The sequence below is a fragment of the Agelaius phoeniceus genome, chromosome Z, assembly GCF_051311805.1.
Source record: "Agelaius phoeniceus isolate bAgePho1 chromosome Z, bAgePho1.hap1, whole genome shotgun sequence".
Classification (NCBI taxonomy): Eukaryota; Metazoa; Chordata; class Aves; order Passeriformes; family Icteridae; genus Agelaius; species Agelaius phoeniceus.
In genome coordinates, this window is record NC_135303.1 from 68,094,187 (window position 1) to 68,117,765 (window position 23,579).

Genomic DNA, 23,579 nt, shown 5'->3' on the forward strand with positions numbered 1-23,579 from the left:
TTTGAAAGACAACTTGCGTCCATGTTTTAGTATGTGCTGCAATGCAAAACTGCTAATTCCCAATGCCTTTTTGACCGTCTCTTCTTTTACACAATCTTGTAATATTTTTTTAATCAATGCTTTAATAACAAAATTTTATAAAGCTGTGCAGTCCCAGGACAGCAAAAACATCTACCACCAGGCAGGGTTCTACCAGATACAGCTTTGAAAGGCTGATCAGATTTTTCCTCTAAAATAGGATGCATCATACAAGGTAATATGAATTACTGAAACAAGAATGCAAAAAGATGCACTGTATAATGCATTGCTTTTAAAATTCTAGAAATCAACAGTGTGTATATGCTGTTGGAATAAATATGGTTGTATGTCCAAGGACAAGCTGAATCAATGGATTAAATGAATTATTTTATCATTTCTTAGTCACTCTAATTTTAACAAGCATTTCACATGCTTGTTAAAATTAGAGTGACTAAAGGAGATGCCAACTATTTAGAGTAGAATATTATCAAATATTATGAGTATTAAATATTTTAACCTACACAAGTATAGGAAGAGTCAAAAATAAATAACAAGTACATTTATTACCAGTACCATACAAGATGTACAAAGATGAAGCCCAGTATATTTTACCATAACAGTACTCCAACTAGTGCTACTGAACCTTATTTTGAGAGCAGAGAACCCCACCTGGGTTTTGGGCGTGTGAATGTATCAGCATGCATCAGGCCAATCCCTTCAGTGTGCCTCCCCAGTGCTGTTACATTTACACCTTCTGACATGGAGAAATGTCTTACCTATTTGCTAAACCTCTGGCCTACAAAAAGCTGGGGAGCACATAACACTGTTAAAATTAACTGTAGTTGTGTCTTACACATGGTATGTGCCCCCTCACAGTCCCTAATGGAGAGCAGAGAAAGCCAACATTCATCTTGCTGATTATTTGATTATAGATGGATGACAGCACATGCACTCTGCGCCGTGTTTGTTATTCGTACTGGGGCTCCTTCAGCGCTCCGGTGTGTCCGAACCAGGCCGGGGGCTGACCTGCTGGGGAGCAGCTCTGCTGAGAAGGACCTGGCGGTCCTGGTGGACAACATGCTGTCCATGAGCCAGCAGTGTCCTTCTGACCACCAAGAATGCCAATGGTATCCTGGGGGGCATTAGGAAGAGCACTGCCAGCAGGTCATGGGAGGTGATCCTGCCCCTGTACTCAGCTCTGCTGAGGCTATACCTGCAGTGCTGGGTCCCGTTCTGGGCTCCTCGGGACACGAGAGACATGGAGCTCCTGGGTCCAACGGAGACCCAAGAGGTGTGAGTAAAGGACAGCGTTTCTCTTACAAAGAAAGGCTGAGGGAGCTGGGCCTGGTCACACTCAAGAAGAAGAAACACCCCCTTGAGAAGAGAGGACCTCATCGGTGTCTAACAGCGTCTGAAAGAGGGTGTGAGACGGTGGAGCCAGGCTCCTCTCAGCAGCGCCAGGCTATAGGACAAGAGGCAACAGGCAGAAATGGATAAAGTTCCACCTGAACGTGGGAAGAACTTTTACTGTGGAGGTGACTGAGCACTGGAACAGACTGCCCCGAGCGGATGCCGAGTCTCCCACACTGGAGATGTTCAAGAACGGCCTGACACACGCCTGTACCATGTACCCTGCGCTGTCCCTGCTGGAGCAGGGCGCCGCCGCAGACACACCACCGCGACCCCTCGGACCAACATTCCCTTCACGGAGAGCACCCCGCCCCGCCCGGCTCCCCGAGCTGCGCCTGCGCAGAGCCCCGCGCGGGGGAGGTGCCCTTGGGGGCCGAGGAGCGGCGGGGCGTGACGCCACCCGGTGACGTCACTCCGGTGACCCCACCCGAGCGACGTCAGGAGTGTGACGGCAGGGGGCGCCGGAGGTGGGGGGGGCTGGGCCGGGGCCGTTCACGCTTATGGAGGACGAGGACTGCCCAGACCTGGTCCCGATCGGCGGCGCAGAGCTGGCCGATGCCGGCCCCGACAGGAAGATCCCCGTGACGATCATCACGGGGTATTTGGGTGAGGAGCGGGAGCGACGCTCGGCAGGGACTGCGTGCGGGCAGGGAAGGCCCGGGCGGGCCGGGTGAGCAGCGCGGAGCCAGGGCTGCCGGGCGGGCGGGGGCCTGCACCCCACGGGCCGGGTGAGCAGCGCGGGGCCCTCCGGCCGCTCCCGTCAGTTTGCAGGGCCACTCTGAGGAGAGGTGTAAGCACCTAAAGGGTTGCTGCTTCCACCACCCTGCTTTCAGGAGCCGCCTCGTGCAGGTCACGATTGACAAATGGCTCTTGGTCACTTAGCGTCAGAATAGTGCAACACATATGGCTCAGTTAAATGCAGACTGTGTTGCAGTCTGAAAAATGTGAGGTTCGGCGTTTTTCCCGTGATACACGCAGTTATGGACTGCAAGAGTCTGGTTAAATTTAGGATCTCAGTCACTGTGCTGAAAATTGTAACTTTGTACTGCATCACACTGTTGCAAATAAAAATCTCTTAAGGACAAGTAAGGAAGGTTCCCTAGTTGTAGTGGTCACCTGCTTTGGGCTGGATGATCTCCAGAGATTCCCTCCAGCTTTGACAATTCTGTGATCTTGTGCATGGGATGAAACTGCTGCTAAAGCCCCTCTGAACACGTTTTGTAATACGTTTTATAACAATACCCCGTTTAAAGGCAGTTAGTAGCACATCGTGGTTACTCATGGCAGAACGGGTCAGAAGAGGCAGTAAAGAGGGAGAAGATTAAGTGTGCCTTCTGTTAAAAGAAGCATAAAAGTTAGTGTCGTAGGAGAAATCTGCCCAGCTAGTAGGGAGCTTGTAAGTTTATCAAGTACTGACACTTAATGAGTGGGAAAACTGTGAGTTATTTAAGGCTGCAATTTAATGTCCTGATAGTTCTATGAGTTGAAATATATCTACAAATTAATTTCTACATCATTAGAACAGAATGTAGGACATAAGAATGAAAACTTCTGTTTAGAAGAGAATTGCTTAAAGTGTGCATGCATAACAGTATTTAGCTTTTATTTGAAATGTTATGGTTTTTTTTAACATTTTAATAGAAATATGGTCTGTGTTCTAGGAGCTGGAAAAACAACTCTTCTAAATTACATACTGACAGAACAGCATAATAAAAGAATAGCAGTTATTCTGAATGAATTTGGAGAAGGTATGTAAACGTGCAGAAATCTTTCTTTTTGCCACAAAATGACAAGTACATAAAACTACTGGAAACCGAGACTGTTGTAACTTTAAATCCATTACTGAAATTATTAACATACCTCATAGTCTTCAGAAGGGCAGAAAGTCTTTTTGTTGGTTTTCATAAAATACTGACGTGCATTAATCTATTTTGCACATAAATGTAGGCCCTCAGAGTAAAGTAAATAAATACATCACCCTGTTGGAAGTGCTATACCACCATTTGTCTAACTCAGTTTCAAGCAAATGGAAATTGAAATAATATGTTGGTAGATGATATTTTTTAAAATTTCCTTTCCCCTCAGCTATTTGCAAATCGCAAATTATCATGGACCAAGAAAATGGGGAGATGTGTGCTTGATGGCTGTGGTTCTTTGAACTCTTTGCTTTCAGAACTTTTAATTGCTCTAGCTGTAATTTCATATCTGTACCATAGTCAGAAGCTTACATTGTTTACAGTTTATACTGTGTTGGTGGGGGGCTCTCTGTTTGTTTTCATCAATAAAGATGTGTGTAGCTTTTCTGTTCACAGAGCATAAAAGAAAATGCACACACAGAGCCTTTATTTGACAGGGAGGCACAGGCTGGCGTCCCTTTCTTTTAGCAAAGTTTGTGGCACTTATGATGTACCATCATCCAGTGGGGTTTGATCTTTGTGGAATGAGCTTTGTCTTGGCTTTTAAATTTCTCTTAAAATAGAAAATACAAATTTCTTGAGAACATGTCAGAAACGTGGTCTCAGAAGAAAAGAATGTATCTCTCTCTTACAGGCGTAAATCTTGTCATGCAAGATTGTAGATTAAAAATATAGCACTACTTGTATTTTCAGGAAGTGCCTTGGAGAAATCTCTGTCAATCAGTCAAGGGGGAGAACTCTATGAAGAATGGCTGGAGCTCAGAAATGGCTGCTTGTGCTGTTCAGTAAAGTGAGTACAAGTTCTGTGCAAGTTCTTCCAGTGGATATTGTGGGGAATTGAGGAAGGGAGAAGACATCCAGGATTTGATTCCTGAAACTGATGGTAGAATTGATTGAGACTTCTTTTGTTGGATGAAACAATTGGAATTTGGGAGGTAGAAATTTATTTCCTATTGCTGTCTTGCTGGATTTGGACTTGGTGTCTTTCAGAAAAGTAATCTAAATACCAGCTTATACAGCATGGGGATGTTGTAGAGTAGGGATCTTTCCCTCTATTGTTAGTATAATGTGCTTTCATGTAGAGAGCTGAAGATTCAGATGGGCTGGAACTAGGACTCAGGTTTCCCAATTTCCCCACAAAACGCTCAGTCTGCTTCTTTCTTTGTACATTGGTTACTACTTCAATATAGTATTCATCAAAAAGGATGAATGGAAAACCTTCTGTGACCTAATGAAACACAGTATCCAAATCTGTAAGCTGATGGTCATGGTAAAAAGCAAGAGAGTATTTGTTCCCTTGACATTTTCCCTTGACATTCCCTGTTTGTTGCAATGCTGAATTGTTTGTGCTAAGTTTGTAAACAAGGGTCATGGCCTGTTTGCCCTAAAAATTTGGGAGAACTGGTCTTATGCCTTAAATAGTAATAGGTAGTAAGTGGAAAACAGAGAATCTTATTGGATTCTGTTGTTCTGGGATGTAAGGAATGCTGTCTTAAGAGAAGCATAAAAGTTTTATATACATTGGTTGTTTTATTGTTTTTATATGCTGTTTTATATGCTGCTGTGTTTTATATACAATGATTTCTTTAAAAAATGCTATACATTTCTGCTTTAGGCTGACTTCATCAGCTCTCATTTAAGTAAATGGCGCAGTAATCTTGGTGTAGGTGAGGTAGAAAGGCAGGGCAGCATGCTTCACTTCTACCTCACCCCTTATTTCTGTAATATCAGCTGCCAAACCAAATAGTTCCATATCTACACAGCCCTACTGTCCTTTACAGGTTGTTCAGTGTTTGAAAGCAAACCTGGTGGGTTAGGCAAATGCTATTTTTAGACTTAAATGAAGGAGAAAACTAAAATTTGCCTAATAATGTGCCAGCAGATAACTAAATTTTTGTTGCAGACTGTAGGTCTGCAAATGTCCTGTCTCAGAACTTTTGCTTTGATGATACTGACACTGTGTTCTGCATCAGAAGATACATTTAAATACATGCTTTAGCTTGTTTTCTCTGTTCTCAGGTTTAATTGTTTCTTCTTACAGGGACAATGGTGTGAAAGCAATTGAGAACCTGATGCAAAGGAGAGGAAAATTTGACTATATATTGTTAGAAACAACTGGTTTGGCAGATCCAGGTAGTTCACATTACAATTTTCATAACCATGATAATTATTCTGTTTTTATGAAGTGCTTATTTGCTCACCAGTTAGTTCACTTTGACAGTTGTAATATTAATGTGGTGAATTGTCAGGTGCCTATGCTTTGGTGGTGGTACAAACTCCAGTGAATTGATTCAAGGTGCAGATATGACATTGTCTTCTTTGGTTGAGTTCTGTTTGTTGACCTTAGTTTAAATTGAATCTAAAGCTTAGTAGAAATCCAGCTAAAATATATTTCCATTTAGAGAAGACACTGGGCTTAGCAAAGAGAAGCATACTCTAAAACTAGTAGTTTTCAATACGCTTTTGATGTTCTACATTCCTCCTTTTAAATCTAAGTAGTTAGCATCTGTTGTATTGTTACACTGGTTGTGATAGGCCTTATATTTTGTGAAGTTGTAAAATATACTGTGAAACAGACTAGTACGTTCTTCTTAAAGAGCAATAAGAGATTTTACAAAATCCTTCTGTGCTCTTTAGTAGTATTTATTATAAAAAATGTGTTTAAACTTGATCTCATGTTAGGAGAAAGGTGTTTAAACTTTATCTCACATTAGCTATCCAAAACAGTTTTCTCTAAACCATCCACATTAAAAATCTGTTGTAGATGGAGAGGGAAGGAAATTCTTATCAGAAATTCAATTGTTTCCCCTTTAGGAGACTGGTGCTTTCCAGCTCAAAGCTAAATAGTTGTCATTATAAAGTAATTTTCTTCAAAAGACAGGACATTGATTTTGCCTCTGTTACACACAAATTCTGTTTGAGTCAAATTGGAAAACTATTGAGCTTTTTGGAAAAAAATCAATAGATACCAGAAAACGATTTCATGTTGTGGTCCCTGCTATATCTTGCCTGAGTAAGCGCTAGAACTGCTGACACGTATTTGGGTCTGATACAGAGTGGTGTTTGAAGGACTGCATCATATCACTTCAGGTGGACAGTTTTAGGTGTTGGAATGACTTTAGTCACTGATCTTATTGTTAGCACTGCAAATAGAGTTTTTCTATGAAATACCTCAGTGTTGGTAGTTTACTGGAAAAATCTCAATTTTGCAACTGTATATATACTACACTTCTTAGGAGCTGTGGCCTCCATGTTTTGGGTTGATTCTGAGCTGGGAAGTGACATCTATCTTGATGGTAAGTGCAAGCCTATTTTCCTGTGTATTGGCATTTCATATCTGGATTTAGAGCAATGAATTATTGGTGTTTTAGGGCAAGGTTTGAGAACATGTTTGAAATGTATGAACTTGGTTTTCACACTGGCAGATTTGATCACAGAGGTGTCCCTGCTTATTCTGATGCTTGTTTATTTACTTGGGGAGGTGCTCAGTCTTGCAAAAGCCAGCAAAAGTTGTTTAATACTTTTCTAAGGGATCAGATATGGACAGCTCTTGACAGTGATGTAAGGGGAAAATCTCATTAGCTAGAGGTTATAAAACCTCATTTAGGAGTAATATTACAGCATGCTTTTTTTCCCCTCTTTCTTCCTTCTTCCCCTTCTACTGAAATGCAGTGTTTCCTAAAAACTATTTTTCTGAATTCATAAATTGTCAACACCTGGATGTTTCTGCCTTTTGTTTTCTGCTTTCTTCACCTATTGTACTCATTGGTGCTAATATTTGCTGTGTTCTAATAAAAACCTGAGATTACTGAAAGATAAGTCATCACTATGTAATTAAAGAGCAATGTTTTTAATGTAGGAAAAAAAATTACTTTTTGGCTTAAAAAATGCCCTACTAACATTTTGGTCAGTCTGTAAATACCCATCTAACCAAGGAAGGAAACATTGAGTTCAATAAGAAGGAGCTTCTTGAGTTTCTGCCAGAGACTTGCAAATTCCTGGTCTTTTACCATCAGAATGGCTACATACATCAGTCAGTCCCTTAATTTGTTTCAATATTCTGTAAAAGCATACCTCAGCCAATTTCCTCTCGTGGAAGATGAGGCATCTACTTTGTAAGAATTTGTCTCACCTGGTTCTGTAGACATTTTACTACGACAGATAAGACAATGAATAAAAAAATACTTAGGTAACAAGTTTATTGTTCACATACTTTCAGTGCTTCCAGTTTATTATAACTAGTTGTAAATTTGCTGATATTGTTACCTTTGTACAGGAGGTTTTCAAGTTGTTAACCTGTCAGCTGCATTTAGCACATTTCTATTCCATTTTAATGTTTTCTTTTAGGTATTGTGTCTGTTGTTGATGCAAAGCATGGGTTGCAGGTAAGTTACTAGATTTGTTATATCGTTTAAAACTGCAGCATTAGAACAGCTATTGCAGTAATGTTCATGTGGATTAATTAATTTTAACAATAGCTGTAATTCTTAGATTGAATGAGGACATATTTCATTATTACTATCTTTTGGATGGGCACAAGGAAGTACTGATATTTGCAGGAATTCACATTCTTACAGACACAGCAACAGGTGTGACAAGAGATGCCAGGTTGCTAAGTACTTGGTTTCTTATAGTTCTAACTCTTCACTCAGGAATGTTGCTTTTAATCCAAATAGGCATTTGGATTGCTGTAAAAACAATGGAGAAACTGGTCACTGGTCTGTGTTACTTGAAAGGAGAGGACTAAGAACAGATGTCTTATACCAGTGTGGTAACAAGTGAGTTAGGGCTCTGCCTGGGAAGGGTACTAATGTAATGGTAGCTGTGGCAGGGAGAAATGAAAGCACAGGTGTTCTGGTACCGCTTCACATTAACATGATATATGGAAGCAGACAAAAAGAGCAGGTATTAGAGTAATCTGTATATAAAGTATAATGTAAGAACAGACATATATAACAGTGAACTTCGGTCAGCAAAGATTGTGATTAATTCAAATAGTTCAGCTTTTTTTTTTTTTTTTTTTTTTTGGTAATAGGTGGGTGTAAATATAACTATTTGCAACTTAATAACTTAGGAGGTTACTGCTTTGATTGGGTATTGATTTTGCAGGATTAAAAAAAAAGTGACCATATGAAAAAATGCCTTCATCATTTGAGAAATGCTGCTCACTTTTAAAATTTCAAAGGCTTATTAAACCTTAACAAAATACAACAAAAGGACTGAATAAGGAGAAAGACCTTAAGGGGGAAAGGGGGACTATGGGGAGAACAGAGGATGTCCAAACAACAAATCACAATAAGGTAACTCTACATTAATAGAACTTCTCTTACGTACACATAATATTCATCCTTTAATTGCAGGAGCCAGCCACTACATTACCCATCTATAATAATCATATAGAAATTTTATGCTGTGAAAGTGTTTGTAGTATTTCTGCATTTACAATGGCTGCAAATGGCTCAGAGAACTGAAGAATAATGGTTTAAGAATAAGAGAGTAGTTCTTCCCATAAGATTTTTTTTGTTTGGATTACTTGGGTTTCTCCTTTCATTTGTGCTTATCTGATAGCTGATTTACCAAAAGGGTAAATTTTGTAAAAAAACCAAAAAAGGATATCAGATTAGATTTAACAAAAGGGTAAATCAGGTTAGCAGTCCTGTTTTCTCATTAATTTGTCTTGGACTGGAACAGAACAAATGGAACCTCATAGCAATTTGGAAAGTTAAGTTCATTGTTTTCTACAAGAACTTTTGTGGAGAAGTTGGTAGAAGACTGAGGGGAAGGGGATGATTTGCCCTTCCAAGCAGTCACCATCTTCTAAATCACCTCAACTATCACAAGAAATCATAGCATGTTTTAGGTCAACCCCTTTTCAGCTGGGTTCCCTCATATTAATTCAGATGTGTTTTATATTATATATTGCTTGCAAAAATGTTGTTCTGTTTATCTTTTTCTTCATGCAGTGCTGAAATGTTGTCTCAGATGAAATATAATTGTGTTGCACACAGCAGCATTAAATTATTAATGAAAACGAGTTTTAAAATGCTAGACTTTCAAGTAATATAACAGAAACAACACAAAAATATTTTGAAACATTTAAATTTTCTATCTACTATTACCTTTGGCACCTCAATGAAAACATACATAATCTAATTAGTAAACCTGTAAAACACTGACATCTACACAGAATAGTAGGAACTTCAGACTTTCTTAGTTGTGTACTAAGTAAACTTTGGTATAGAAGGACTTGCTAACTTGTTTAGTTCCTCTGATTGCAAAGCCTGACCTCAACAGCTGCTTATTATTCAAATAACTTTGAGAGCCATACAGGTAATGGCATTGAGATAATGTGCAGCAATTTAAGTATGTCATGCTTCAAAGAACCAACCCATCACAAGAAAAGCTGACAAACATCCCCTGTGACCAACCATACCACCATCCCCATGCTAATTGATACCATGGGTTATCAATCTAACAGGTTTGTCACACAGCAATCTGAAATACTAATTTCTTTAATTGAGGGTGAACAGTTGGACAGCTTGAAGTTGCAGTCCTCAACTTCCAGGACCTGACATCTGCACTACTGACATTTGATCTTTTCAGGGCAACAAACCTAAACAGTAATTGAATAGAATCAATACACAGAGGATTACAAAGAAGAGGTTAGAGGAGAGGTTCCTGAGAGTCATCTTGTTGTTATTCTCTGCTTAGGTTGTGCACAATCAGGAAATAGTTTTGTTTCTTTTTACATGATAGACTCACAGTACGCAATAACTTATTTTTGCTTTTCTACAAGTAAAATACTGTTAGATGCCTGGTAATTACAATAAAGAAAAAAAGTTTTCAAGGTTTCTAAAAAGCTGTATATTTCCCATGACAAATTGATTCCACTTTTAATTTGTTGTTTCTCTAACTGGAAACTGAGATTTTAAAGTAATATTCCTGGTAGATTTAGAACTGATGAAGGAGTGCACAGGACTCTAACTTTACTAGAGATGTAAGCATAAGTGGCAAGTTCTTATTAATACTACAGCACCAGTTTGAAGTTTTTCTGTCTCCAGATGTCTGTGACATTTCTATCCTAGAGATTGCTACCTCCATGGCAGAGTGGGCAGAAAATAACTTGTAGCTAGACCTTTGCTGCTTCGGTGTAGTCTGTTGCTGTGACTAAGTAAAGTAAGCCTTTGTCTTGCTAAATGTTATGCTGCTGCTTGAGATGCAGGTATTTTCTTCCCTTTCACTAATTCTTCTGCAAAGACACTGGCTTGGGCAGACAAGTGGAGATGATACTGAAACTCCTGTAGCTTCCGACTTTGGACAGACATGCCAAAGAGGAGTGGTTTATCCATACAAACCTGAAAAAAGTTACCAGTTTTTACTATCAAAGTAGAGTTTGTCTTTGAGTCTTCAGAGGAAAAGAATGCGAAGTTACATATAAGAAAGCTGTATTGCAAGCCTAGCCTATGTTTTGTTAGTTAGTTGAGTTCACACTCCTTTGTAAAATAACTGAGCCTTAATTTTCTTCCAGATATATTTTTTCATTTTTACTGTGTGTTACGGTAACTTTTTTACTTCATTGTAAAGCTGAAAAGTAATTAAATATTATAAGGTTTTCCAACCCTTTAGCATTCTAATAATAAAATAAATTAGAAGAGTTTGCTTTAAGCTAATTATAAATCCATGTAATGATGAATATATAAATGTACTTTTTCACTATCATTTAACAGAAAGATTCTGGATACCATCTTCCTCAATGCTTTGTCAAAAAACAGAACTCAACTGAATTGGATTTGGCTTCTTTAATTGCAAATCAATTTAAATTTAATTTGAATATGTTTAATCCAATTCTTTTAATTTTTGTTTAGCACTTGACAGAGGAGAAACCAGAAGGCCTTATTAATGAAGCATCTCGGTATGGATGTAGAAATTAATTTTATATATCAAGTTGGGAATTGCACTGTATAAAAGTTCATTGGAAATGGGTTCTTTAAAATAGGGCTTTTTGCTCCTGCTTTGCTTAAACTGAGGTAGATTGGTGTAATGAGGTAAAATGTGGAAAAGTAACATCATGGTTCATTTGATCTTTCTGCCAAGAATGGACTGTTCTATTTTAATAGTGATGGGATTTTATTTAAGAATGAGAAGCACCCTTGTTGGGGGAATTAAAAGTTTCATGTTAGGATCTATCATGCTTGAAGCAGAACTGGAGATAGAAGAATACTTTTTAATAAATGTGGAGCCACAATAATTAAGGGTTATTGTAACAATTGAAGTCTTCATAAAGCAAAGAAACTTCAAGTATTGCATTACAAGGATCACATAAGGATATAATCTCACTGGCAAATAGGGATTTGTAAAGTTGTTAAATCACTAAGCACTTTGGATTAAATGAAATAGAAAATCCAAACAAACAAACAAAACAACCCTGAAATAAAAGAATCTAGCAAGCCTTGATTTGATCTGTTAGGGCACAGAAGAACATATTGAGAAGTCAATAGTACTGTAATCATTCTCCATCATGTTCTAGTTTGATCAGTGCTTGCCCTTCTGTACTAACAATGTTCATACTACCTTTTGGGGCCATGGGGGAGATAATGTTTCTGCCTTACAGATAAAGTACTTGTTTGTTAGTGATGTCTTTTCCTCTCTTTTTTTTCTTAATACATAGGCAGGTTGCATTAGCTGATCTTATAATCATCAATAAAACAGATTTGGTTTCAGAAGAAGAATTGAATAAAGTCAGAACATCTGTGAGGTATGAAACTTTTGGCATAACTGTAACACTACTTCCTCAAAAATTAATTTAAACACAGTTACTTCTTTACTGCTGTTAAAATAGAAAGTGGATCTCATTATTAGATGGACAAAATTGATAAGCTTACAAGAGAAAAGAGACTGCCTCTTGGAAAGATACTTTAGTACTGCTATGTACTTACACAATCTTAGCATTTTGTCTATCTTGGTAAGATTTGATGTTGTTTAGTAAGGACAGACCTTTTTCTTAAGTGTTTATGTTTTTACATTTCTGAGCAGCTGATGCCATTTTTTGAGAATTAGGAGAAGTGGAAAAAAATCTGCTGGTAAATATGTTCACTGGCAAATGGAAAGATATATGGAGAAAGTCCCAAACAATTGTCATGGAAGCAGATGAACCAATGGTCTGAATCAAATTAATGATCAAAGACATTACTCTTTTCTATCAATACCATGATAAGCCAAATGAAACATTAACATTTAAAATACTTATCAACTGTATTAAGTTTTTGAAATATGAAAATAAAAGTGCTTAGACTGAGCAGAGAATAGCTTTGGATAGGAAAATGCTGTTCTCACTGGTGGTATCTTGTTCTCAGAACTTGTGAAGTTCACCAGCTGTTAGTGGAAACCAAATATCTCAACCCATATCTGATAGTTATTTAACAAGCTGATAATGGAGTTGGGATGCTATTTCACATGATGCTGTCCATGGTTAACATATTCAAACAATATATCACAGTTATATTTTCATCTAACTAATGATTTTTCTGTTTTATTTTAGGTCAATAAATGGACTTGTTAAAATTCTAGAGACACAAAGATCAAGGTATTAAATGGCCACTATTACTAGGTACTAGATCCTGCTTCTTTTGTGTCAGTTTAAATCAGTTCTATTAAATCAGTTTTATTAAAGGAAAATTATTGAATTAGAAATAATTAATCCAATGTTTATTTTATGAATAAGCATCTAAAAATTTTTTTTGAGGAAGTAAAAATGTATTTCTAATTTATATTTTTCTTCATTAGTGTTCATATCACAGAATACCAGAATGAGTGAGGTTGGAAGAGAGCACAGTGGGTCATCTTGTCCAACCCTCTTGCCAAGCAGGGTCATCCCAGAGCACATGTCACAGGATTGTGTCCTGATGGTTTTTGAATACCCCCCATGAAGGAGACCCCACAGCCTCTCTGGGCAATCTCTTCCAATCACCCACACAGTAAAGTACTTGCTCATGTTCAAGTGGAACTTACTGTGTGTCAGTTTCTGCCTGTTCCCTCTTGTCCTGTTGTCTGGCAGCACTGAGAGCCTGGCCCCCACCCTCTCTTCAGATACTTCTATACACTGAGAAGGTCCCCTCTCAGTCATCTTTTTGAGTCTGAACAGGCCCAGCTCCCTCAGCCTTTCCTCATCAGTGAAGTGCTTCAGTCCTTTAAACATCTTTGTTGCCCTCCCCTGGACTCCCTCCAGGAGCTCTGTGTCTTCCTGTGCTGAGGGGCCCAGAAATGGGCACAGAACTCCAGGTACAGGCTTACTAGAGCTGACTGGAGGGGCAGGATTGCCTTTCATGAACTGCTGGTAGTGCACTTCCTAAGGCACCTCAGGACACCTTTGGCCTTCTTGGCCACAAAGATACACAGTCAACCAGCCTTGTGACTGAAGAGCAGTTTGCACAGCCAGGTTGGTTTTGAGCTAATAATTGGGTATGTGCACTACAGTGTTTTCCTTCAATTGTGTCACCCTAAATTTTATTCTCATTGCTGCTGCAAATAAGTTGTTACTACAAAATGACTTTGAAAGCAGTGGAAGGAAGTTACAAGAACAAAAAAAAAAAAAAAATTGCACTGGTTTTTGCTATTTTTAATTGAAATTCTGACTCAGATTTCTTCTTTAGTAAGGACTTAAATGGATTCTGTATTCCCAGGAGCATTAGGAGAGTAGTATATCTTCCAGACTGCTAGGAGTGATTTGTGCACTTTTACATCAATTATTGTGGTCAGTGTTTGTAAAATAGAGGTTTTTGATTTAAGCAAATTTAAAGGGAAGGTAATAGTCATAATAAAGTATACTTGGCTTTTTAAAGTTGTTGTCAAATGTAGTTGGAAATTGTAGAGAAAAATACTTGCTGTTGTTGGGTGATCATATAGGACCAATTTTGAAGAAGATACTGAACTACATTATTTGTGTTTTAAATGTCCATTAGGGGGAGATCCAACATGTGATCTCTTTGCATATTTTATGGTGTCTGATGCCAGCTAGCACTACGTTTTGGATATGGGATAAAGTGGACCTCAGATTCAGTCCTCAATGACAACTCTTTGTTACTTGTTAATATTCTTCTGCAAATGACACATACAGTCTCTTCCATTATTAAACATTCCAAATGTGAAATCAGCACAAAATTAATTTATTGGCATGGTATGAGGACATCCCCTTCTAAAGAGGGGTTTGTCCCTCAAAAGCCCACATTTAAAAGGGAGGGTTACTATGTGATTTTTTGGAACACTACTGAGAACAACTGACACTGAGCTGGTCATGAATTTTACACAGGAATTGTTTGTGTATTCCATTATAAGTCTTTCATCTTAGAAACTGCTTGGTACAACTACTGTTGAATGTAAAAGTTTAATGATTCTGGTTGTATTCCAGAGGTGGGGCTTTTTACTTGTCGTGTTCTTTTTATTTAGCCCCATGTCATCAAGTGTATCTGAAAAGCTGTCAGTTGCTATTAGCAGTGAAATCTGTAGTCTGTATTGCTTTGTGAAGAAAAGTTTCTTATGCAAGTTTATAGGTAGCCATTCTTGTAAGCAGATATGATTGGTACTGCCTATTCTGAATTGCATTTTTTATTTGTCTGTTTCAAATTGTAGAGTTCAAATTCCTAGTAGTAGTGCTTCCCTCATAAAGTTGTTTCAGTTTTGTTTGCTAACAGTGTGTCAGTATAAGCTACATGTATTCTGGGGGTTTGTGTCTGTATTGAGAGGCTCAAGGTTCCTTTTCCCTTTCAGGGAAAATAATTTTTTATTCAGACATAATGAATAAGAGATTTTATCATACTTTTGGAAATACCTTGTATTTTACTGTATAACAGTAAAATTTTAAAAGTTTTGTTTCTGTGCTTACATGTTATTGTGTAACTAAACACAGAATTTTCTTGTAGAAGACAGTACCAACCACTGATATCCAAAAATAAGGCTAAGTATTAATGGCATTAGTCTTATAGACAAGAAAAGAAATATATGCTTCAGTAAACACCTTTAAAACATGACATTTAAATACATAAAAAATACAAAGCTTTCTTTTTTTTCCTCTCTTTAGAGTTGATCTCTCTAATGTCTTGGACCTGCATGCTTTTGACAGTTTATCTGGAGTAAGGTATGGTAATTTTCTTCTCTTCTATTAGAAAAAAATACCTGTGTATGAAACATACACACTGAAATCTTGGCTCAAATTTGCATCAGAGTTTCTCTTAGAATTTCTAGTTTAGTCCATCCTGTCTAGACCAGTACAGTCACATTTTAAAAATTACTGCTTTATAAGTGGTAATATTAGATAGAATTTCTTTCTTCTTCAAATGCCTGCTTTTTGACCTTATAAAGTTAAATGAGCCTGCTTTTTGACCTTATAAAGTTAAATGAGCCAGAGTTTGTGTGGTTGGTTGGGTTTTTCCCCAAAATGCAGGTTTTGGTTTAGTATCAGAGTAGATTTGTACACTTCTCTGGTTCTTTTAAAGTATTTCAAAATTTTTTCTCCTTGGTATTGTGATGAAATGGAGGCATCTGTAGATTTCACACAAAAGAATGAGGGACTGAGTTTCCACAGCAAACAAAGGTTCTACAAATCCTGCTAACTATGTTTGTTTATTATTCCTGGGTTTTAAATGCTGAATGCATGATTCAGCATCCTGGATGGGTGCAGGAGTAAAATGGGAAGGAAGGGGGAAAGGTCTTTTTGTTCATTGTGAGCAGAAAGACCTGAAGAACAGCAAAGGGAGTGAGGAGTACTGGAGCAATCATAAAGTAAAGGAGGGAAAAGGAGGGTAATATCAGCTTCATTCTTCTGTAGGGAGAAATTGCAGGACATGCAAATTAGTAACATCTATTAGATAACATGTGCTTGTGAGATTTCCCTCTGAACTGGTACAGTACTATCAAAATGATAGGTTTTGTCTTGTTTTGCTGGCACTGGCTTTGTTTAATCAGTGAAATACTGTAGTGTTTGTTTCAAGATTTCTACCAATGGCAGCATCAGCAAAATACCAAACTAGGCATCCAAAACAAAGTTAAGGGAGGAAGGAGACCGGTATATCCTTTAGAGGCAATAGATAACTATTAGTTTGTAAGCCAGATCATAAATCCATGTTCCAAGTTCTTATAATGGATCAGCTAACTGAATTGACTCATCCTGGAGCCACACAGCAGAGATAAAGCAGTAAAAAGATGTGAACCAGAAAAAGATTGTTCCTGTTAACAGCAGTTCACAGTTAGATCTGATTACTTGTAATATTAGGATGTGTTCTGTGAAGTTTACTAGTTTGCTGCACTCCACAGATCTGAGAAAGTTCTTAAGGAACTGACAAAAAAAATCTTTATTGCTCTCCTCAATCTAGTGTTCTCTCTTATCCCACTCAGTTACTTTGAGCTTCTCAATATTTGGTATTAAAACAGAGGAAGCACTTTAAAACATTTGTCAGCATTTGAAGACAAATTCTAAATTACCAAGAAGATTGTAGACTACTTAAAAAAAGTTCAGTTTATTTTCTTTATGTTTGAACTCAGCACAGCAAAATTGCTTACCCTGTTTCTAGTTCCTAGACACAGAAATTCTTACATAAAATATTAGTGGTGGTTTCAGTGCCATCACCTGAGTAGAAAAACTTTGCATCCAACACCACTTGAACACAAATACACACCAGTACATAAATAATTTTTTTCTTTTAATGGCACACTGCAGGAAGGATTTCTGCCAGCAGACAGATACGTCATCTGTTTGGTGTGACTGTGTGATAGAGCCTTGTAGTCTGGATATACCCTGAAGTCACAGGAAGCACATCATGAATTCTGGATTCTGTGAAGGGGAGTATGAGAGTAAGACAGCAAAGCAAAGGAAGTAGGAGAAGTAGGAATGTGAAATATTACTTCTGTAGCAGATAGTGCCTTTTTTCCCCACCATAAAGGCTTCTTAAAATTTTGCAATCATCAAATTAGGAGGAGGGATTTTAATGGGCAATTTTCTCTAAAGTGGCAGAGGGCATCATAGTAACTTGTGCTACAGTATTTCTTCTTTGTGTGTTATTCACAACATAGAGAGAAAACAAAAACAGTACAGAAGATGGTATTTGAAGAAATTTTGTGCTATCTTGATTAATTGAGACAGATGTGCATGTGAAATCTAAAGTTGCAATACAATTTTCACACGAAAAGATGCAGTAAGACCCTAAATATTAGTTTACAAAAGAGGTTCCCCAAGTAGAGCTTGAACTTAGGGTCTTGTTGAGTAGAGAGTATCTGTTTTAAGTTAGCAGGCACACTGCATAGTACAAGTGAGCTGTACAGCTAAGAAGTGGAAGCTGGTATACAGTATTTCAATAAGTGTTACAGATTTTGTTCTCTCCAGCAACAGCTTTGTACATTCTTTTCTTCTTGGTTTTCAAATAATTGTAAAGTTTTTTTTTTTTAAATGAACATCTATTAACTTGATAAATTCTAGCGGTTTATTTGTTCTTGCTTGTTCTAATGATGTAGTTTGCCTTTTTTGCAGAAAGGAGTATCAAGGGTCTTGTGTTCATTGAAGTATAAATGTTTTTAATGCTGAAGATACTGCAAATCACCACTATAATTCTCTTTATGTTTTAAAAAGCATAATTTTCTAACACAAACAACTATCAAACAAATATAGTTAAACATTTCTATTTTGAGATTCAAAATTAATTAACTGTTGAATTAATTATTTCAGTGTACTATATATTATTCTGAATATATAGTCTATCTCTGATATTTCAGCTTTGCTCCGCAATACTGGAATTTTTAAAATTTTGAAATAATGACGTTTTGCCAATCCTACTCAAATGCAACATTTAACTTCACTTATTTTCAGTTTGCAGAAAAAACTTGAGCATGTAAAGACAACACATGCACATCTAGATAAGGTAATTACCAAAAATACTGCTTTGATGTTTTTGCAACAACAGGGCTGTTCAATATTGCATGCTAATTTTGTTACTGTTTCAGAAGGTTTCAGTTAGGGAGTAATGTGTTCTAAGGTATTTGGAAGATGACCTAGATTACACAAAAGGAATGTGCTTTATTGTAGATAGATTCTAAATGACTATATTAAGTCTCACTTTTAAAAATAGCTTATAGGCTTTCAGACAGTCATATCATTTGTTGATTCACATGGAGAGTATTAGTGAACCAAATAGAACCACTTTTTTTTTAGGTATTTGCAGAAACAAGTCCTAAATTTGTAGCCAGTCTGTCCTATAGGTTTTCTATCCAAAACAAAATCTCTGTAGTTGAATTGTGGGTCACAGTCCTCCTTGGGGTGTCCATAGATGGGTGGAGTTCACCCATAGGCCACGAGTCCCCTAAGAAAATGCAAAAAAGTAAAAACTTCTATTTTTTAAGGTGTTTTGGAAAAGAAGTGAACTTTCTGCAGAAGGTCTCTATAATTAAATTGAATTTTCAGGTTAAAATATGATGCATACAATGCCTGTATTTTTATTTTTAAACTGCATAATTTAACTGTGAAGTTGCTAGTCTTGGAAACAGGAAAAGGCAATAATAAATTATTTTGGAACTACAGATTAAATGCAAAATCAGTTCATGCTTAATTATAATTACAATGAAAATACTGATTGTTTTTGCTTAATCAAAATTCTTAAATATGCTCAGTTATAGAATCTTAATAGATCCCTAAAGTAGATGGAAATGTTAAGTAGAATCCTTCTTGAATGTTATGAGTTATAGTATCCTTGTGTATATTATTAAGGAGATTATTGTTAGTTTTGTAGTGTGTAGCCATTCGACAGAATTCATTGTTAGTATCTGTGTTTAGTTTAACACCCACATATTTAAGATGATTGTTGAGACATTTGAGGCATAATGAGGGCAGAACACTTCTCACAGTAGGCTGCAAGTCCTTGTTGTAAGACAAAGTGTGCTTATTATCTTCATGTTGAAGGTCAGCAGAAACAAACTGCACTGTGCTTGGAGCACAGTGAACTTTGGTCTGACGTGTTTTGAAGCTGCTCAGAGTGTTAGCTCTTGATTGTTTAGATAAGTTTACTTGGTCATTAGACAAACATTTGCTGCTTGTTGCTTTAATTTTTTTTTTCCTTAAGTTTAGACTAGTCATCAGAAGGTAGTCGTTGGAAAGCATTACAGGAAGTAATTCTCTCTCTGTTCTTCCAAACCATTGAGCAGTTATAGTGACAAAAATAAGACATTATTTAGTCTTTGAATAAATTTTTAATTTTAAAATATATGTTTTATTTTTATATTTTCTTTTGGTAATTGATCCTGAGGAGTTAGCTGGCAGTTGCTTTAGCACAGAACTTAACTTCATACATCTTGATTTTCTGACTCTATTCCTATACAGTCTGTTTATAAACAGCTTTTTTTATAAGGCAAGTACAGATTGTCTTTTATGAAAATTATGTTGATTATTTTTTGTCTGATAGTATTGTCATTAAGATCAGTAAGCCAAAAAAATAGTATTGTTAACCATATTTGAAAGCTTGATCATAATAGTCTCTACAGCAAAGAATTACATGGCAGCAGCTAATGGCACTAAACTGTTCAAGGCATTGTATCTGCCCTATAAGTGCACACCCAAACAGAAACAAAAAGTAGAGCTTAATTTAGAAAATTAGAGCAGAACAGAAATAGAGGTTTGGATTTTTTTTTTAATTTGATGTTGTCATATACTTGCCTTTTTATGAGGCCAAGTTATAAAGAACACTTTTTGAAATTACTGTTAGGGGATGTTTATTCAGTGTGGTAATAAGCATATCTTGCCTTTTGCAGGCTATAATTACAGTAACATTTGAAGTTTCAGGAAATATAAAAGAAGAAAACTTAAATCTCTTTATTCAGGTAAGTAATACATCACTGTCAACTCAAAAAATCATTGTAGCTTTTTATAGAAACTCATCTCATGCCACTTCATTTATGGAAATAACTTTTTCTTTTCATAGAATCTTCTGTGGGAGAAGAATGTGAAAGATAAGACTGGATGCACCATGGATGTCATAAGACTGAAGGTTAGTCAGAAATTATCAGTTTCTTTGTTTTGTGTTTTTTGTCTTTACACCTAAAAAACTGCATTGTGCTGTCAGTTATGGACCTATCAGAGGTGCTGCTGATCACTGTAGCAGATGATATGGAGAGTAGCAAGTTGTCATTCCATGAATGACTCAGAATGAGAGAGCTGGCAGAGGAGCAAACATTGATCTTACTTGTTTTAAATGGGGAGGGCAGATGTACAGTCCCCAAACATCAGTGGCAGGGTTAAAAATCAAACCATAGTTAAATCACTTTTAATTTTCTACCTCCATTGCTTTGAGAGATACTATTCATCTCCATATCTAGGGTTGGGATACTGTAGATTGGATCCTATAGATTGCTAGGTGTACTTAAAATTGTTGCCATAATATGCAGAAATTCAGTTTGGCGTAACATAGGAATGCAATAGTAGTTGTGGTCTACAATTAACAAGTTTTTACAGTATTGTCAGGCTGTTGTTTTGAAGATACAGCTCATAAGTATTCATCTTCATGGGCACTTATATGTTCTTCACTTACTTGGTTTGGAGAAGAGTAGAGGTGACAATTCAGGATCTACTTTCATTTACCTTATACCAAGCAGCCAAGTAAATGATCAAAAAATAAGAATCCAGTCAGTCGTTTGTCAGGCTGTAAGAAATATAAGAAAGTAAAGCTCTGGTTTGTTTCCTGAGAACCCTTGACCATCATAGATAGAAACATAATTATTCTAGTTTTATAGGAAGGAAAGTTTTCTTGCTTTCTCAGCAACAAAATTAGACTATCCTGGTCTTCTCCTTCCTGACAAATAGAAGAGAGTAGCCACTGATGTATCTGAAGCTGCCTGAAAAGCAGTAATGCCATGCACAAGCTTGTTTTTGGTGTATTGAGCACTGGAATCAAATTAATCCTTTATGAGATGTGAAGCCTGTGTAAGATGTGTGCTCTCCCTCAGTTACAGACAAATACACCAAAGCAAATGAACCTCAGGCAACTAATTACAGAACAGGTTCCAAAGTTTATTGCTTTTATATTTATATTATATCTGCAGTCATAGCCCTTTTGGCAGTAATAGTCATAGAATTCCAACTAATAGGTCAAATGGAGGCCTATTTTATGAAATATTTTAAACTTTCTTTAGGGAAGTGTCCTGGTTTAGGGCAAATTCTGGGAGGAACTTCCAGGATGTACAAGACATGTTTTACAGAATGTGTTCCACTAAAATATTTTAGAACATTGTGCTATGAAGTGATGAAAACTGTTTAATAGAGCTTTTGATATGTGAGTTAATGGACTCATGCTGACTGTTATCTTTTCTAATTCTGTTACTAGTTGTTCTACTTCACAGATGTTTATTCTTTCCCCAATATTCAGAGATGCTGTTTCAGGAAAGTAAATATACTGAGCATAAGAGCTTAATTGGACCAATCTGAAATCAGACATTTTTGTTCATTTTACATCATTTTGTTGGCAGGCAGGCTTTCATGGACTCCCATGTCAAACACCGTTATGCATTCAAAGAGGCATAGTAGATGATGACATTTAATTTTTGCTTGGGCAGGCTAGGTACTGACAAATGAGGAACAGAATGAGGAACAGAAGGCAAAGTATGGTAAAATGTAATTCTTAGCCTTTAACAAAATAAGGAGATGTGAAAATGTTATGAGTAGATGTGTTGATTGATAATATATGTTTTTTTTGACTAAGAAGTTCACAGGTGCCAGAAGTACTACTCCCTGCTTGAACTAGATTGGAAGTTTTGTTTCCCCTCTTACATATTTTATTTTTAAAGTTTTGTTTATATACCCTAACAGTTATTTTTCTGATAAGGGACTGGTATCTATTCAAGGCAAATCTCATCAAGTGATAGTCCAAGGTGTCCATGAGCTCTATGACCTAGAAGAGACTTCAGTACCCTGGAAAGAAGATGAAAAGAGAACAAACAGGCTGGTCCTAATTGGTAAGAGGAAATTACGCATCTCCTTCTTTGAGTTTAAAAAGCTGTTTTCTCATAGACGGTCTCACAGACTTGACCAGGGAAAAGCAATCAGGCTAAACTGGCCAGAATTAGTGCAGTAAGTTTGTTCAACTTAACCCTCTTTTTAAGGCTTATCTATCAAAACCTCCTGAAGTTCAAAATTGCAGCTGAGAGGAGTCTACATTATCCCTATTAGTGCCACCAAAATCAAACCAAATCAATAAAATACTAAGTTTTCATAAATTATGTTGGCATATTTAATCTTGTTTCTAAAATCTGTAATTATAAATTGGGTGATGGGAATAGTTTGAATGTTTGATCAAATATTAGTAACTGTAAGGAAGGTTATTATAGCTTTGAAATGTTTAAAATCAGTTTTGTTTCTAAAAATCTTGCAGTGCTGAGGTTCTGTGCTTCTATTTTCTGTGTATTTGTTTGCTGTGCAAAGTGTTTTATTACCAAAAATAACCTATTTTTTCCCTTTCCCTTATTTGTGCTTGAAGTCTGTTGTTGCCTTAATTTTAATACTGCTATTGTCACTGATTGATATAATAAACACTTCCTTAGGATAGAAGAAGCTACTTGTATGTGTTTTAATGCACTGTAAAATACAGTTAGATATTTTATTTCTCTTTACAGGCAGGAACCTGAATAAGGAGATCATCAAAGAAGTATTCATAGCCACTGTGAGAGAAGAACAAGGAAACAGTTGACATAAAACTATAAAAAAGATTAAATGTCTGTTTTAATCCTGCAAGGATTTTATGGCAGAAAAGACTGAATGGCATGGGCTATAGTAGTTTCTATATCCTCTTGCAGTTCATGCAACAGTTGAACCCTGAAGTCTTCCTAAGAATTCCAGCTGACCTACTGCTTTAAGATTAGCTCTTATGGTCTAGAATCAAACACAATTCTCCTATTTTGGATTCGGCTGAAGCTGTGTCAGCAACATATGTAACTGTGCAGAAATGGGGACAGACTGTTATGTTCTATGTGAAGTGTTACTGTAGGGATATGGGAAACGTGTTTGAAGCCTAGTGCTTTCTCTTCCTAACGCTGTTCCACTGGGAATGAAGCAATAGTGATTATTGCCAGTGATATAATCACAGTACAAAATGTTTAGTGTTTACTAGTAAAGTGTCTTCCATCTCTTTCCACTTGCTTTGTGATTTTTGAGTGTATGCACCCATCCCAGGTACTGTTCTACCTGTAAACCTGTTGTGTAATGAAACTAAAAAT

General features: G+C 36.9%; 1 protein-coding gene across 4 annotated transcripts; it reads left to right on the plus strand.

The window, feature by feature from the left end:
• Nucleotides 1-1,833: 1,833 nt before the first annotated feature.
• Nucleotides 1,834-23,497, plus strand: LOC129132488 (zinc-regulated GTPase metalloprotein activator 1A-like). Of its 4 annotated transcripts, none has more exons than XR_013179776.1 (15): nucleotides 1,836-2,034; nucleotides 3,090-3,176; nucleotides 4,038-4,134; nucleotides 5,386-5,477; nucleotides 6,581-6,640; nucleotides 7,692-7,729; nucleotides 11,210-11,256; nucleotides 12,013-12,099; nucleotides 12,883-12,927; nucleotides 15,418-15,474; nucleotides 18,196-18,247; nucleotides 20,127-20,195; nucleotides 20,297-20,362; nucleotides 22,212-22,322; nucleotides 22,980-23,497. XR_013179776.1 is itself a non-coding variant. In XM_054651638.2 (15 exons), exons 1-15 carry the CDS (start codon nucleotides 1,929-1,931, stop codon nucleotides 23,051-23,053), a joined length of 1,107 nt encoding a protein of 368 aa, XP_054507613.2. In that variant the 5' UTR covers nucleotides 1,843-1,928; the 3' UTR covers nucleotides 23,054-23,497. The 4 variants fall into 4 exon arrangements, 3 of the variants coding, with proteins under 3 accessions (XP_054507617.2, XP_054507613.2, XP_054507619.2); XM_054651638.2 differs by having other exon boundaries at nucleotides 1,843-2,034; nucleotides 22,193-22,322; XM_054651642.2 differs by lacking the exon at nucleotides 22,980-23,497 and having other exon boundaries at nucleotides 1,834-2,034; nucleotides 22,177-22,314.
• Nucleotides 23,498-23,579: the final 82 nt, after the last annotated feature.

Excerpts from the sequence above, each read along its gene's own strand:
- LOC129132488 (XM_054651638.2), top strand. The coding sequence starts at position 1,929 with ATGGAGGACGAGGACTGCCCAGACCTGGTCCCGATCGGCGGCGCAGAG. Across the intron at positions 3,177-4,037 it reads TCTGAATGAATTTGGAGAAG|GAAGTGCCTTGGAGAAATCT; the intron begins GTATGTAAACGT and ends TTGTATTTTCAG. Across the intron at positions 22,323-22,979 it reads AAACAGGCTGGTCCTAATTG|GCAGGAACCTGAATAAGGAG; the intron begins GTAAGAGGAAAT and ends TTCTCTTTACAG.